Source organism: Micropterus dolomieu, linkage group LG13, assembly GCF_021292245.1.
Source record: "Micropterus dolomieu isolate WLL.071019.BEF.003 ecotype Adirondacks linkage group LG13, ASM2129224v1, whole genome shotgun sequence".
Taxonomy (NCBI): domain Eukaryota; kingdom Metazoa; phylum Chordata; class Actinopteri; order Centrarchiformes; family Centrarchidae; genus Micropterus; species Micropterus dolomieu.
The window spans coordinates 29,430,192-29,445,892 of NC_060162.1; the positions used below are offsets into that span (position 1 = coordinate 29,430,192).

Sequence of the window (15,701 nt, forward strand, 5' to 3'; positions counted from 1 at the left end):
TGTAGTTCAGTGATCGGGGTGTGGAAAGGCGTGTAGAGAAGGGTCTGCCCCATGATTTACTCAGTTCATCATGTAAATCAGGAAAGAATGGCAGAGACCGGCGTGGAGGTGGCATGTGGTGCTTGAGAAACCTTTCATCAAGCTTACCACTAGCCTGTGGTGTCTGCTCCTCCTGTGGCCAGTTGATGTTGAGCTTAGCCACGGCTCTAGTCACCACCTCCCGCAGCTCGTCATAGTCGGGCGCCGCCTGATGACGCTGCCCCAACACCCGGAAGTCATCGTCCACTATGCTGAGCACGTCCACCTCCTCAGAGTCGGATTGCTGCAGCGTCTCCGGATCCAAACCACGAGCGGGAGAAGCCGAGAAACAGGCTCCCGAACAAGGAAAGGAAGCGTCAGAGCCAGCGGATGAAGGTCGGGAAAAAGCCTCAGCCTTCCCGAAATCCTCCAACAGATCACGCTGTGGACCCCATGAGTGAAGCCGCCGGGCCGCCTCAGCAGCCGCAGGGCCCGCACCACAAGGAGAACACATCCGGCCATCCTCGGAAAAGAGAGCCATGCGGGACCTCAGTACCCGCATGGAAAGGGCTTCGCAATGGCCGCAGGCAGCCCCCTCGAGAGCTGCCCGGGCGTGCTCCATCCCCAAACATGAGACACACATCTCATGAGGCTCTCCATCCGTGATGTACCGAGAGCAAGGAAAAACACACCTTCTGTACTTCTGGTTGCCGGACATGCTGGTAGACTTCTTCTTCAGGTAAGACACAGTGCTCGTAGGACTGGAGCTTTCTTCAAACAACATACAGAGCGCCTGCTGAATAGAAAAAAGCTAATGATGAGTGTGTACAGGTGTGCTTTATACTCCTCCGGTTATTCCATCACACCTTACCGTTCTAGCAACAAACCAATAGGATTGGAGTGATTTAATTCACGTTCAGACCTGCTAAGCCTAGAGGCGTTCCCATAGTGTCGTAACCGACGCAGTTTGAGTTCCCTCGAAGAGGAACATCGTCGTTTGGGTTTAGTCACAGAATCTGATAGGTCACACATTTTGGTGTTACACCCGAAACGAACGGTAAAAAATATAACTGGAAAGGTGCGGAAGAATCACTGCACAGCAGCATAAGGTAAGTTATCAGCTTGTTACTTCCAATGCAAAGGCTATAACTTAAGGGACATTTCGTTGCTAGTAGACGTTATAGAAGGTTTATAGCTAATACTTTTACTAATGTGCTTTTTGCTACCTTCATTGGTCAAGGTGGTGTCGCCTCTGTGGTCAGCACAGATGCCTAACTTTAGCTAACAGTCTAGCTTGTAGCCTAGGTAACATTAGCTAAAATGGGTGTGTTAATGATGTAGCTTTATTTACTGAATATTTTATATTGCACCATGCCTAACATCAATATGCCAGTATATGGCCCAACAATGATGAAACCTTGTTATGTATGCATTCTTGATGGTTGCCGTGCAAGTAGTGGTCATATTGGCTGACAGGTGTTATGCCGAGTTTTGCCTGCCTGCCGAGAATTGCATGCACCTCCAAATACTGTTTTTATATTCTTTGTGGGGTCCATCAATGGTGTTAAATGATTCGAAGTATATATTTTATGAATGTTTAGAGTCTTTAATATTTTAATGCACTTAGTAGAAGTACCATTACTTGACATTCAGTAAATGTATGTGGTGATAACGCCGTTTGATCAATGAGTACAGCAAAGAGTCTGAAAAGAAGTGGATGCATTATTCGGCAGATATTTTGTAGCCTACCTGCCGAGATTTGCATCCATCTCTTTTCTCAGCATAAATGACCGTTATCACCCACAAGGTGCATGCAATTCTCGGCAGGCAGGCATAATTGGGCACAACACCTGACTGGGAGCTCTGAGCATCTGGGGAATTTATTATTCACGTTTAACGTTACGTTAACGTTAGTGGCGCCAGAACCTGAGCAGGTGTCGAGCGGTTAACAAAACCGCACTCACAGGCCTAAACAGGACCGAACACCTGGCTCAGTGACCAACGGGGATAAGTGTACAGTAACTGTTAACTACTGAGGTAATTTACAGAATTTCTTTATAGACAAATAGCTTTACTGTTTGCTACCCGTTGCTTCTTGTAGGCCTAACTTATCTGTCTGTATCTGTAATGTCAGCTAGTTTGCTAGCTAGTTCAGTCAGCCCAAGAAAAAAACTTCAGTAATGTATTCCCTGTCGTCAAACTCAGCACCACTGGGAGCTGGGTCTAACATTAGTCTGTAACGTTACAGAGTCTGCATGAGAGATGGGGGTGTACATTCAGCTAGTGGAGGAATGGGAAGTGTGCAATAACTTGGTGTTCTGCTTGTTGTTTTGTTATTGTATTTGTTATTTTACTCGATGTGTTATGAGTGTGTATGTAGCCCACGTGTATTTATTGTTTCTAAAGGCAGCTACTACTATGCACTACGCACTATTCTATAGTGGCTACTGTAAATGCCAATCAATATCTGGGACAATTCCCTCCCTAGTTTTTTGTTTTTACAAGAAACATATGACATTACAGCATAAAGCACTCTGCTTTCTGTTTTATGGGAACTTAATTTTGTCTAAAGATCATTCAAACATTGAAAAGACAATAATAGTTGATTATGACGGGCCTTTTTTACAACCGTTTCCGTAAGTATTAGTTTTAGCAACTTCTTAGCCTAACCTTTATATGTTATGCCTTTCTCAGCTTTGGTCACTGCAGCAAGGAAATGGCAGAGAAATCTGATGATCTGTGGGTGTTTCTCAGAAGGCGAGGTGTTGCTGAAGAGAAAATCACCCAAATGCAAGAAGACAAGGTAATTCCACTTCCATGGCAGTAATGCAGATACTATTTCCTTAAGAATGACTATGTAGGCTAACTAAGATATTAGTTATTAGAAGAGCACATTGCAGGCCTAATAAAATTGGACTATTGAGCATAGGTTATACAAAACAGTGAATAAATTGCCTAAAATAATTTATAAAGTTGGGCTGCATAGCTCTGCTCGTGTTGCATTTAGGAAATCTTGCATCATTAAATCTGGACTAAAGGTCTGAGGTTGTTTTTCAGTTTTGCAGTATGCAAGAGAAAAGTTTGTGAATGGGGAGAGAAGATTTGGAGCTGCAACAAAAAGGCTTTACCAAACATGAAATTTTTAAAGGGCGTGTAGGCTCTACAACTTCTGGCACAATTACACCAGGACTAGTTTCGCAAATAATTTGCCTTCTGTTTATCTTTTTGCTAGAAAATGTCATAATAATTTGGTTAGAAAATATCAAATGTATTTGTAATTTAAGTTAATGTGTAATGCATCCTCACATCTTATCTTGGCTAAATATTTCTTGTGGGATGGACCACAAAGCGGCATGATGTGAACATAAAATAAGATATTCATTCATATTCATTTACTGGTTTGCAAAGAAAACTAGAAAAGTGTTGATTACAAAATTGCATATAACAGTATACATACTCTGGTAAAACAGTTTGGCAGGTCATTTAAAGCTAGCTCTGGTAATTTTTTATGTTTCTTCCTAGATCGACACATCACTTATCGGAGAAATAGAGGATGCCGACCTTGCACGCTATATACCAGTGTACAGGGACAGGATTGCCACGAGACGATACTGTCTGGACAAGCAAAAACGAAAAGAAGATAAAAGCTCAAGGATGTCCCTTCTTGAAAAACTTCGAAAGAAAATGAGGACAGCAACAGCAAGCCATGGTGAGGAATCTGAACAGGAACCGTGGCCTGCAAGAAAAGCAAGGTTTGATCGATCTAAAAACGCTATAAAGGCTGAACGAAAAATTGAGTTGGGGTGGATACATGACAGTAAACAAGTCAGAAAGCGTCCTGGTGGGGGCACCAGTATGTATCCAAGTCATCCACCAAAAAAGACCCTATGTCTCATGCAAAAGAACTGTTATTTTGATGCAGGCTATCAGCTACTTACAGTGGGTATCAAACTACATAGAGTAAATCTGTTAGAGGAAATGATTTGTCAGTTCAAAGATGAGATGATTCTCAACTACCCCTTAAAGTACAGCTTTATTAATGCAAAGGGCACAGATGCAGATGGTGTGGCCAGAGATGTCTATGCTGCTTTTTGGACAGAATTTCTGGATTGTGCAGCAGAGGGGGCAGAAATGAGAGTGCCGTCCCTGTCACCAAAATGGCAGGAGGAAGTATGGAAGGCTGTGGGAAGAATATTGGCCGAAGGATTTCTGGACCAAGGATACTTTCCATTGCGCCTTGCCCCAGCATTTACCACAGCACTGATATTTGGAGAACATGCTGTGTCAGTATGATATACTGTTTGAATCTATGCTCTTGTATCTTAGTCAGTGTGAGAGAGATCTCATAACGACTGCTTTACAGGAAGACATTGACAGTGATAGCCAGGATGAGTTATTAGATCTACTGGATCAACTGGGAGTGAAAATGGTTCCATCACGAGAGAACCTTAAAGCAGTCCTCCTTCAAGTAGCACACAAACAAATTATTCAAAAACCTAAATACGCTCTTGATAACATGTCAACACTTGCCGGACAACCCCTGAAGACCGCCATAAGCACAACAACAAAAATACAGGTCATGTATGAAGACAAAAAAACTGATTGAAGCAAGTCCAGTGACTCCAGCTGAGAAACAAGCCCTCAGATTTCTGCAGCAGTACATACGACGATTAGATGAGGTGGGCTTCAGAAGGTTGCTGAGATTCGTGACAGGCTCAGATGTCATCTGTGTCACAAAAGCTGAAGTGATATTTACAGCTTTGGAAGGACTGGCACGTCGGCCAATTGCACACACCTGTGGATCAGTTTTGGAGTTACCCTGTACATACAGCTCGTACCCAGAGCTAAGGGTGTCCTGACTAGTAACTACTACACTATGGATATTGTGTAGTAAGAGAATATTGTACACATCAGGCAGGGTCCATGTTGCCATTGATAATGTATTCAACTCGTTAATATTAACCTCGTTATTATAACCTCAGGAAGAAGTAAATTTGAAGAAATGTTCTGTGTCAGAAAGTAACAACCAATATGCTGAGCCAAACTTGCCCTTGTCCCAGTAACTTCTAGAAGTTATAGATTTGATAGCCATTTAACCATGTAACAAGTCATGCAACAACCTCCAGAGAATCTATTGTTCTGCAGTCTTCCATGCAGTATTTTTTGCTCAAATTGTTAACATTTTTTATGTGAAACTACTGCAGTAAATGTTGTGCCTGATAATGAAATAATTGCCATAAATGCTTTGTGGTTTTCATATATCAGCAAGCTAATATCCGAGCAATGTAACAGACTGTGAGGCTCAAAAGTTTGCCAACTTGTAATTTTTTCTCAAATACAGAGAGCTTTTGTCAGTAATGGGTGTGAATTTCATTCCATATGACAGAAAAGAACAACCTGTGTTGTAAAAAATTGTGATTTCCCAGGTTTTTGTTCTTTCCATCAGAAAAGAGCATTATGTATAATGGCTGTCATGTTAATTCATAACTGTAAATTTTCTTGTTGTGGTGATTTCAAGGGTATAGGCTAATTAGTCACTTGAGAGCTGACTAAGTAACAGCACTGGTTTCTGTGGTTAACTTTTAACTCAATGATTGTTCCAAAAATATCTGAGTTTTACACAATGACCCCATTTATCTCCAGTTTTATTCCAGTTTATGAGCAAAAAAAATGTTACATACAAATGTTTTATAATGCTCTTGTGGATGGGGCCAATACTGTTTTGGTGGCGTTCCCCATTAAAATATTTTTTATTTTGGCTGTGCAAATATGTCACAGATTTAATGTGTTAAATTTCTGAAATAATACGTATAGTAGTCATAGTAATGGTGAACCCTGTTAGTGGTTATTACAAGATTAATTAAAATGTTATGCCCTGACTTTTTGTACTTTAATGTTGGCTGACTGTACTACCGTTTAATAAATGTATTCATTATTACAGCTTGCGTGTGAATTCACTTTAGGGTTAGGTGCCAGTATTTATATTCAACATAGATTAAATTAATGACACACAAACTTCAAAAGAGTTTTTATTTTCTAGCTAAAACACAGTGTTTAGTGATGATTTATATTAATCTTCACTCATCATTTGCAGTTTAGTGCAATTGCTAAACATATTTTATGTGACATGTAATCTTTAAGATGAATTCCACATTAGAGTGTTTGAAAAGCTCTGGGCACTGTTTCTACCAGTTGGTACTTTTAAAAATCAGGTAAAGGGGTTGACAAGTATTTGAAATGTTCTATCAAAAGCTAGATAAGGGCCTATAAGTTGCAATTCTTGTTTTGACCAAGGCCACATAACACATTCCTTACATAATACAAGGCTAAGAGCACCATGACATTCGATACAAATAACAAAATATAGAACAGATGTAATACAAACAAGTTTCATTTAGACACATTTAAGACATATTACCAGATACATATTAACAATGCTATGGCATTTATGAGACTTCAGGACAATTCATGACATTTTAATATTGTTTCGGCCTACATCTACACCAGTAAAACACAACAAACACATTAATGCAGCGGTAATATTAATCCTGTTGCATGGTTGTTGCACAAACTGCTCAAAATTACGGATTACCATGTGACAGGTTGGGAACGAGAATGGGGGTAAAACACTGACTGGGAACATTTAGGCCTACTACACATAGATCAGGCCTACATTTACTTTTGGTACTTTTACTTAAGTAAGGTTTTGAATACAGGATTTTAACATGTAGTGGACTATTTTCTCTGAAATATTACTACTTTTACTTAAGTATACTCTGTGGGCAGCAGAGTATACTTCTTCCACCACCGCTTTCCTGTTCTTAGGATTATGAGAAGTTGGTAGACCTAATTCACAAAGGAAAGTGCACAATAAAACCAACAACTCAATCAGAACCTGAGGTCCATTAACGACTACAGCTCATTTCAAATTTATGCACGCGCAAGTTTAGTGGAAAAGAGCGCGCCATACATGGTCCAGCCATAGTCTAATAGCCTACTAGGTTTTTACCTAGTCTTGTTGACCGTTTATTTGGAATAGTCTATATTAGATGACCTTTAGGTTGGATACTCCCTTGGAATATAATTTTGCTCTAAAGAAAGATTTTACTTTAGTAAAGTTATTAGTCTTATTCATGTCTGTTTGACAAGACATGTACAGTCAACTACTGACTGTGTGTGTACAGAGGAATGTCAAGAAATAGAAACATGTCAAAACACACAAATTAAATAAGCAACCTTGTGACTTACATTATAAAAATGCCACTAGCCTTATAGGTTCTCTAGATTAGGCTACTCTTCACCAAAGTACTCTTCTTACAGCAGCAGTGGCCTACTTGCTATTACAGCTGAGTATGGATGTAGGCTCATAAAAACAGGTAAAGCTCAATTGCTTCTTCTGGAGTAGTAGGTGGCTGTAGATTGTTTTCTGACATTGGTAGGCAACATATGTCAAAAACAGTGTCATCACATGAATGTGGGCCTCTCGGCAGGCATTCCTCTCTACAAGCTTGTATTTGTTGATGGAATACTGTCTTGAGGTAGTTTGTAGTGCCAAACAGGTGGGGAAAGCTGTACATAATCAGTGGTCGTCCACTTGGGGAAACAACATTCCTGCTGGGGCGAATTCTGTGGCAGTTCAACAGATGAGCAACTTGCTGCAGCTCCCTCTGGAAAAAAAATTGACAGTTAACATTTACAGGGATAGTTATATTGTTTTTTTTTGCTAATGTGTACCTTTATATCATTATTTCTCTCCATAGAGGCTGCAAAGGGACGCTAATAAATTATATGGGGGAAAACATACAGTCATCTGCAAAATGCATTCTAAAGCTCAGCTGAACCTTATATAAGGTTTAAACAGAGAAAGCTGGTGTCTTTAAAACTTACAGTATTTTTTAAATTTTCTTATTATCCTAAGTGTAAAGGGTTAAAAAAAATGCAAATACAGTTAGTTAAAATCTGGCATAAAGACATGTTAAAACGTTATTGGAATAGTACAGTTAATTATGTTACCATTTATTGCTAAAATAAACAAACTGTGTTTAAATAAATCGACACATATAATTTTTTGTGATATTATACCTTAAATGGTTACTTGCCAATGCCTATTTCTTTGTATTTTACTTGTTACTGTGGTGGGGTGATACTTAAACAGGTCACTAGGTGGCGCTGCAGAATAAATCATGCAGTCGAGCAGAACAGAAGCTTAAGTTTTCTGCCTCGTTGTTCCTACATACAGACCTTTTTATATACAGTCAATGATACAGACAGATACAGGAACAGAACACACCCCTCCCCGACACCCACCAGGGAAGGGGGACAACATAAGCAAAAAAATCCTTTCAGTGAAAACATAAAGAGTAAAAATAGAAGAGAGATACTCCTCTCACTGCTAGTCTCATTTCAGCTTAAGAAGAATTTAGGAATGCATTTTTGGAAATAAGAAGGCCAGCAGATTGTGTCTTTATTAGCCTACACATTGGAATTCTGTCAGAAATATGAACAGTAGTCTAGGCTATGGAAAGGATTAATCGTTAAAGCGTCCAATATCTCTACTCCAGTGTGCAACGTATGAATACTATTGCTTTACTGTAAGACAGAACTGTCTAGTTCATTGAAGTGAACCATGAAGTTAACAATTATACTAATTTATTACTCAGCCAATGCAAATTGTTATCTTAATTCAACCAAAAAGGAGAAAGACTTAGCATACCTAAATTATTTCCCGACAGGTGAACTGGATTAGATTTTTATCGAGGAAGTCCCCTCAGAAATGGTCCAGATCCTTTAAATCTTGACCCAATATTGTGCATGGGGTTTTCTTAAAAATCCCCACCACTGTTCAATCCTTTGGTTATGATTACTTGAGCCAGTGATGTAGCATCTCTCAGAAAACTCGTCTTCATGGTTACCTCTTAAAAATATCTGCATCTGCTTCACTGAACAGTTCTCTGTACCCAGGTCTGACCTGATAAGCGTGGGAGTGCCGCTCCTGCTTTCCACTTCATCAATGAGGTACCCAGCAATAACCCTAGAATTGCTACTTGTTGAGTAAGCATGTAGCCATATGACCATACGTGAAAATCCGTCTACAGCCCCATTAATATAGATTCCATATGGTTTTAGTTTGTCATATGAATCGACATGTCACATGAAGTTGGGACCTGGGTTTCTGTAGAGACGTCGTCTTAGACGATTCCGTAGCCTCAGCTGTACTCCTTGCGGATCTAGGATTTTCAGCAGGTACCTGATAGTTCTTTGGGACACCACCAAGCCAGCCTGGGTGCTTTTCAGATGCATTAATTTATAGCCATGAAACATCCCGTACTGGTTTAATTGTTTCAGCAGGAAGAGAGCGACTTCCACTAGGTCAGAGTGGGTTTTTCGTCTGAACAACCCCAAGGACTTAATATACCTTCGCAGTGTTGACATACTAATATTAATGCCATCCGCATTAAGTAACCTCAATATTTTTTTAAGGACTAGGTGTAAGATTTAAGTTGTAACTTATGTCTACGTTGGACGTATTTCAGCTGGTGCAACCCTTAAAACGTTAGCAGCACGTAAACTCCGACTTGAGTTCAAACTAGGCTAAGTAACGTTACACACATAGTTAGTGCAACCCAGTGCAGGCTCACGAAAGGAGGGGATCCTGCTCTGCTTCAGTATGTCATAGTACATGTTGGCATTCATGGTTCCCTCAATGAACTGTAGCTCCCCAGTGCAGGTGTCGTGCCGAAAAGTGATCGTCTGCCGAAAACTTTGGTAGGCCGATGTGTAATATCTTTGTTTATATTTGGAAAACGCGCTGTAGCCTAATTAACATGACTTACTGCCAACTTAGATAGATAATTAAGACAATTTTGCTATTATCCATATGACTCTGCATTATTTTATTTGCTGTGTAGGCCTACCAACCAATCCACTCTTTTTTACCCGTTATAATACCTTTAAATGGCCAATACAACACTTAAAATGCAGTATTTCACTTGCCAGAAAGTGATTGAAGAGACTGGGCAATACAGCTCCAGCAGACGGCAATCAGTTTTCGGCAGACGATCACTTTTCAGCACGACACCTGCAGCACTCATGCAGCCCCAGACCAGGACATTCCCACCACCATGCTTGACTGTAGGCAAGACACACTTGTCTTTGTACTCCTCACCTGGTTGCCACCACACACGCTTGACACTAACTGAACCATATAAGTTTATCTTGGTCTCAACAGACCAAAGGACATCCAGTAATCCATGTCCTTAGTCTGCTTGTCTTCAGCAAACTGTTTGCAGGTTTTCTTGTGCATCATCTTTAGAAGAGGCTTCCTTCTGGGATGACACCCATGCAGACCAATTTGATGCGGTGAGCGGCGTATGGGCTGAGAACTGACAGGTTGACTGCCCACCCTTCAATCTTTGCAACAATGCTGACAGCACTCATACATACATACGCCCATTTCCCAAAGACAACCTCTGGATATAACGCTGAGAACGGGCACTGAACTTCTTTGGTCAACCATGGTGAGGCCTGTTCTGAGTGGAACCTGTTTTGTTGTATAGACTTGGCCAACATGCTGCATCACAGTTTCAGGATCTTGACAATCTTCTTATAGCCTAGGCCATCTTTCTGTAGAGCAGACATCACTAATTGGTGAACCGCGGTACGGATCCAGAGTCAGCCGCCATCCTCTCTGGACCCCGACCTACAGCTGATTTATTATTGAGAATTACTACCTTGTGATGGAGAGTTTCTATTTTAACCTGGGCAGCTTTTCTAGCATTTAATTTACTGGTTTAGCGGCACAGGAAACTCAAAGACCAATTTCATGTTCCAGTTGTCTCATGTAATGCTGCCCATAAGCATCAGAGGACGAGTTTGCGATTGAGATTCACCAGAGAGGAGACGAAAGACAAGAGATTTCACATGGCTTTTAATCAAGAATGTACAGATTCTTACATGTACATTATTTCCATGGGCAGTTCAAAACCAGAATATCTCATATCTCCAATCCTAGCCAGAGCTCATGTTTCTGAACAAGAGAAAGTAGGAAAGTGGCATGTAAGAGGGAATGAAAGGGGAGTGTTTATTATAAAATTGGTTGAAACTACACTTCATCACTTCAAACTACACTTGTACATGTTTCTGAAATTAAGCTCTTTATTTTAGTTTACTTAAATTTAGAATTTATTATTAGAGCAGTTATTTATTATCCCTCCAGTTTTATGTGAAAACTGACTGAACTGAAAATATTGTTGAAATATTATTTGACAGTCAGTTGTTAACTAAAAACATATGTTGATACAACTATTTGTTATGGTACTGAATGACAAAGAAAGTTAGTCGTTATGATGTTCCGGACCTTTGCTTCGGGAAACTGAATACCCCTGATTTAGAGCAAGAATTCTTCTTTTCAGATCCCCAGAGAGTTCTTTGCCATGAGGTGCCATCTTGAACTTCCAGTGACCAGTAAGACAGTGTGACAGCGAGAACACCAAATTTAACACACCTGCTCCCCATTCACAACTTAGGGTGCTTTCACACCTGTAGTTTGTTCATTTGGTCCGGATCATGTGGAAAAAAAAGATACACTGTTCTGGTCCGGTTAATGTTCACACTGCAGTTTTACAAACGAACCAGAGAAATAACCATGACATTACACAGACATACAGGTAACTTGTTGATTGGACAGCTTTTGATTGTCATCCTGCATCATCAGGACCCACGTGGGGAAATCAAACTCTGGTGACTGACAGAGGTTTGTGCAGCACTTTAATGCTTCTGATCTGTATAGCAAAGAGCTCATGAAGTGATAATTCATTATAAGCATGAATGGTAGCCTAATGTTAGACCGCAGATCGACCGCATAGCCTATTATGAATAATAACGTACAAACAGGATATGTACTATTACTGTACATGTCCTGTTTTTACGTTATACTGTGGTATCGCTGTCACATTTTTTATGGACTGACAGGGTAAATGGAGTTTGCCCTAAACAGATTTTAACCTATTAATTAGGAAAATACCCGCGCTGACAAGTAGACTATACCTTATAAAATGATTTTCATAATATAGCAGCTTATACAGATCAATTATAAGGTCGCTGAACGCATGTCGCTGTCAGCAGATGGATTTATTAGTGGTTTAGCTTTGGAAATATTGCTCAGATCACATCTCTGCTATCATAAAATCCTATGTTTGGTTCGTTTGCTTTCACACCACAAGCGAACCGCACCAGAGTTTGAAAGCGTACCGAAACCTCCTTGAAGAGGTGGTCTTGGTACGCTTGTTTGGTGCGCACCCAACTGCGACTGCTGCGTTCTCACCTGCCCAAACGAAACGCACGAAAGGGGAAAACGAACTCTAGTGCGATTCAACCGAACTAAACGAGACAGGTGGGAAAGCACCCTTAGACCTTGTAAATGGCAAATTGAGCCCAATTTGGACATTTCCACTTAGGGGTGTACTCACTTTAGTTGCCAGCGGTTTTGACATTAATGGCTGTGTGATGTTATTTTGAGGGGACAGCAAATTTACACCGTTCTACAAGCTCACTACTTTACAGTGTGACAAAGTGTCATTTCTTCAGTGTTGTCATATGAAAAGATAGAATCAAATATTTATGAAAATATGAGGGGTGTACTCACTTGTGTGAGAAACTGTATACTAAAATGGCATTCCATCTTGGCCACATGTTTACCCATAAATGACATTTTTTTTTTTGTTTTAAATTTATCACTTCAACTTTCACAGACTTAGAAAACAATAACAGCAGCTGTCTGCTATGTTCTGGTATCTGATGCCAGGTAATTTAAATCAGGAAATAAAGGCAAATAAAGATACATTTATTTTGTTATCTAGCATTGTTTATTCTGCAGATTTCTTGATTGCTGCTTTTTGTTTTTTACTTATTACGAATACATATTTCTTATGAGTAATCCTGTAGTACTGTTGGAATGATGTATGACAAAATGTAAAACAAGTACAAGAAAACATTTATTAAGAATTATTCAACTATTAAGATGACAGTGATTGCATGCACAGTTAAAAACACCAACACAAGATGCACTACAAACACTTCGAATATCAAAAGGTAAGAATACAATCAACACTTCTCAGTTTATGGTGCAAAGCTCATTCAAAGTCAGCAAACAAAAACTCACATTACAGCCGAGTAAGCAAAATGTCATGTCAAATTGTTTTGATGCGCACATTTTTGTTTGGAGAACATATTTTTGGTAGTCCTAGGATGACAATTTTTTATACTACCATAAGGAGTCGCCAAATCCAGTTTCAAATCTTACACAAAGGGATGAAGCTGATGATACACAGGGCAACTTTTAGAGCAATGGTGCAGGGCAACATTGCCGTCAATGGTAATGAGTAAAGATTACCACCGTAATCCCCTTCCCCCACCACTCTGCCACCCACCCCGCACCGCCGCTATCCCGTGACCAGCAACATTGCTCAAAAAGTTGCGCCGTGTATCATCAGCTTAAAGCAACTGCTGACAAACATCAACGGTCCACTGACTTCTGTGTGAATACAATCAAGGTATTAACATTTCTTTTGATGCTAGAGGGATGCCACTGAGAAGAGGTTTACATATTGTGTAATTCCAACTTTTTGTCCAGTCTAGGTCAAGGAAGTAATTAATTACATGAACTCCTGGCATGCAGAACTTTTAGTGTATGTCCTTTAATTTATTTTAAGCTAACTGAGAAACTGATCTAAACAAGCCCATGACCTAAACCCATCACTGAGCCTGTGGCTTTTCTAACTTTAAAGGTCTAAAATATAGCTATAATAATATTTCAAATACAAACTTAAATAAAATCCATTAAAAAATGACACTGTTTTCTTAAAGAGACTGCTTATCTTTGAGTTTAGCTATTCGTTGAATGGTATACAAAAGGTTCAGAACTAGAAATACAAATTTTGTTCAATAAACATGTTTTTTTTTTTTTCCAGGTGAAAATATATCTACCAAAAGCAGTTGTGCATTTTTAAGAGAAATAAAAAGAAAATAAAAATTCACACATTTTATTGAAATATACTACAAAAGATAGAAAAATAGTTGTAGTATTACAGTGGGCAGGCTGGCTGGGCTCAGAGGAGGTGGTGGCTGGTTGGTGCAATGGGATTACATGATGAAGCAGCCTCTCTTGGCAGCGCGAGGGTCTCCCTGTCATGAAATATTTACAGTACCATTTTAAATAATGCTACAAGCGCTCCGAGGTTTTAAAAACACATCACCTGACCTAACAGTAAACACAACGTTAAGGTTTGAGGTTGAATGAGAGACTAACTGGTTTGAAAGTCAGACTAAAACACAGATATCAACCAATATTCTGTCTGTGCTTCAGAACTGGGTTTTGTGTGAAGTGTTTTTCCACTTTTTGTGTGTGTGCGCGGCTGGTAGTCTCACCTGCTGGTGGAAGAACTCTTCTTCAGAGGCCTCCACTCCATTATCATCCTCTTCCTTTCCCTGCTCTTCTACTGCCATGTTGTATGTTGTAGTCCTTTTTGCCACCTCCTGACACACACACACACACACACACGCGCATCAACTCCCCCATCAAGAATATAACCAAGGGGATTTAAAGAAGGTTAAATTGGAGGCAACTGGACTTGGTTGAAGTTACTAGGAAAAGCCTCTTGGATGAGAAACATCTTCTTCAACCAAGTCCAGTAGCCCCTGATTTAACCTTCATTGGATAACTATGATCTGGGTGACTGAGAACATGAAACAGAGACATCAATCCAAAGTTAATTTGCCTTTCCCTGACACAACTGGCACTGACAAACACCGCTCTTAGATTTTTTGTCAGAAAAACAAAAATGAGAATTGGCAACAAAAAACAGATGTGGGTAAGGTTGGGTGACTATTAAACTCTAGCCAAAAGGTGGAAGATGTATGCCTGAACAGTCAGGACACCGGGTCGGAGGCAGAGTACAGGAATAGAGGTGGTGGAAGGACTTGTGTATTGTCTCACCTCTCCCTGTGGGTTGATCAGCACCACATGGACGCCCTCCCCCGAACCCCAGGAGGACTGGTTCTTCCAAACCAGGTCTGTGGGAGGTTTGGAACTCACACCAGCATCAGACGCCCAAACCTGCACACAGCAAACAGTTACAAGAGGGTTCCGAAAGTCTCAAAGTCATCCTCATTTTCGCCACAGTATTCCCGCTGCACATTCACCGCACACTGCATTCTTAAAATCCAAAGAGACCTCACTGAGACTTTTGGTCAAGAATCAGTTGATGTCAATCAGTCCTCTCCGATATCACTGGTTGAACGTCCAGCTGAAATTAAACTGCATGGCTTCTTTCCAGCCACCTTTGAGGGGTAAAAACATTCCCCAGAAGAGAGAAGTTCATATTTATGTTTTTGGTTTGATGACTGCACCCCGATCCTTTCGTTATCCAGTCAGAATGCTATTAAATTACTGTCTATGTAGTAGGACAATATGAACTAAACTCAAAATTGCAATTATACTTTTTTTTTCGATTACAACTAATGAACAATTAATTTGGCTTTCAGGCTACTGTAATATGTAGCTGAACTAACGAAAGGTGGGATATCTTTTTCAATTCACAAATGCCAAAAAGTGATTTTCCAGATGTTGTGACCACCACAGCACCGCCATTCTTGGTCAAAATTATTGTTGGTATAATGGCAGTGCA

The 15,701-nt window shown here is 40.1% G+C and overlaps 1 protein-coding gene across 1 annotated transcript in view; it reads right to left on the reverse strand.

Annotated features, from left to right (window-relative positions):
- Positions 1 to 12,997: 12,997 nt before the first annotated feature.
- The window catches only part of lmnb1 (lamin B1), a 29,468-nt gene continuing 26,764 nt past the window's right edge, over positions 12,998 to 15,701 (reverse strand). The window contains exons 9-11 of the mRNA XM_046067692.1: positions 15,011 to 15,130; positions 14,443 to 14,550; positions 12,998 to 14,199 (exon numbers count right to left, since the gene is read on the reverse strand). Coding sequence (XP_045923648.1) covers positions 14,158 to 14,199; positions 14,443 to 14,550; positions 15,011 to 15,130 — 270 coding nt within the window. The 3' untranslated portion in view covers positions 12,998 to 14,157. The remainder of the gene's footprint in view (positions 14,200 to 14,442; positions 14,551 to 15,010; positions 15,131 to 15,701) is intronic.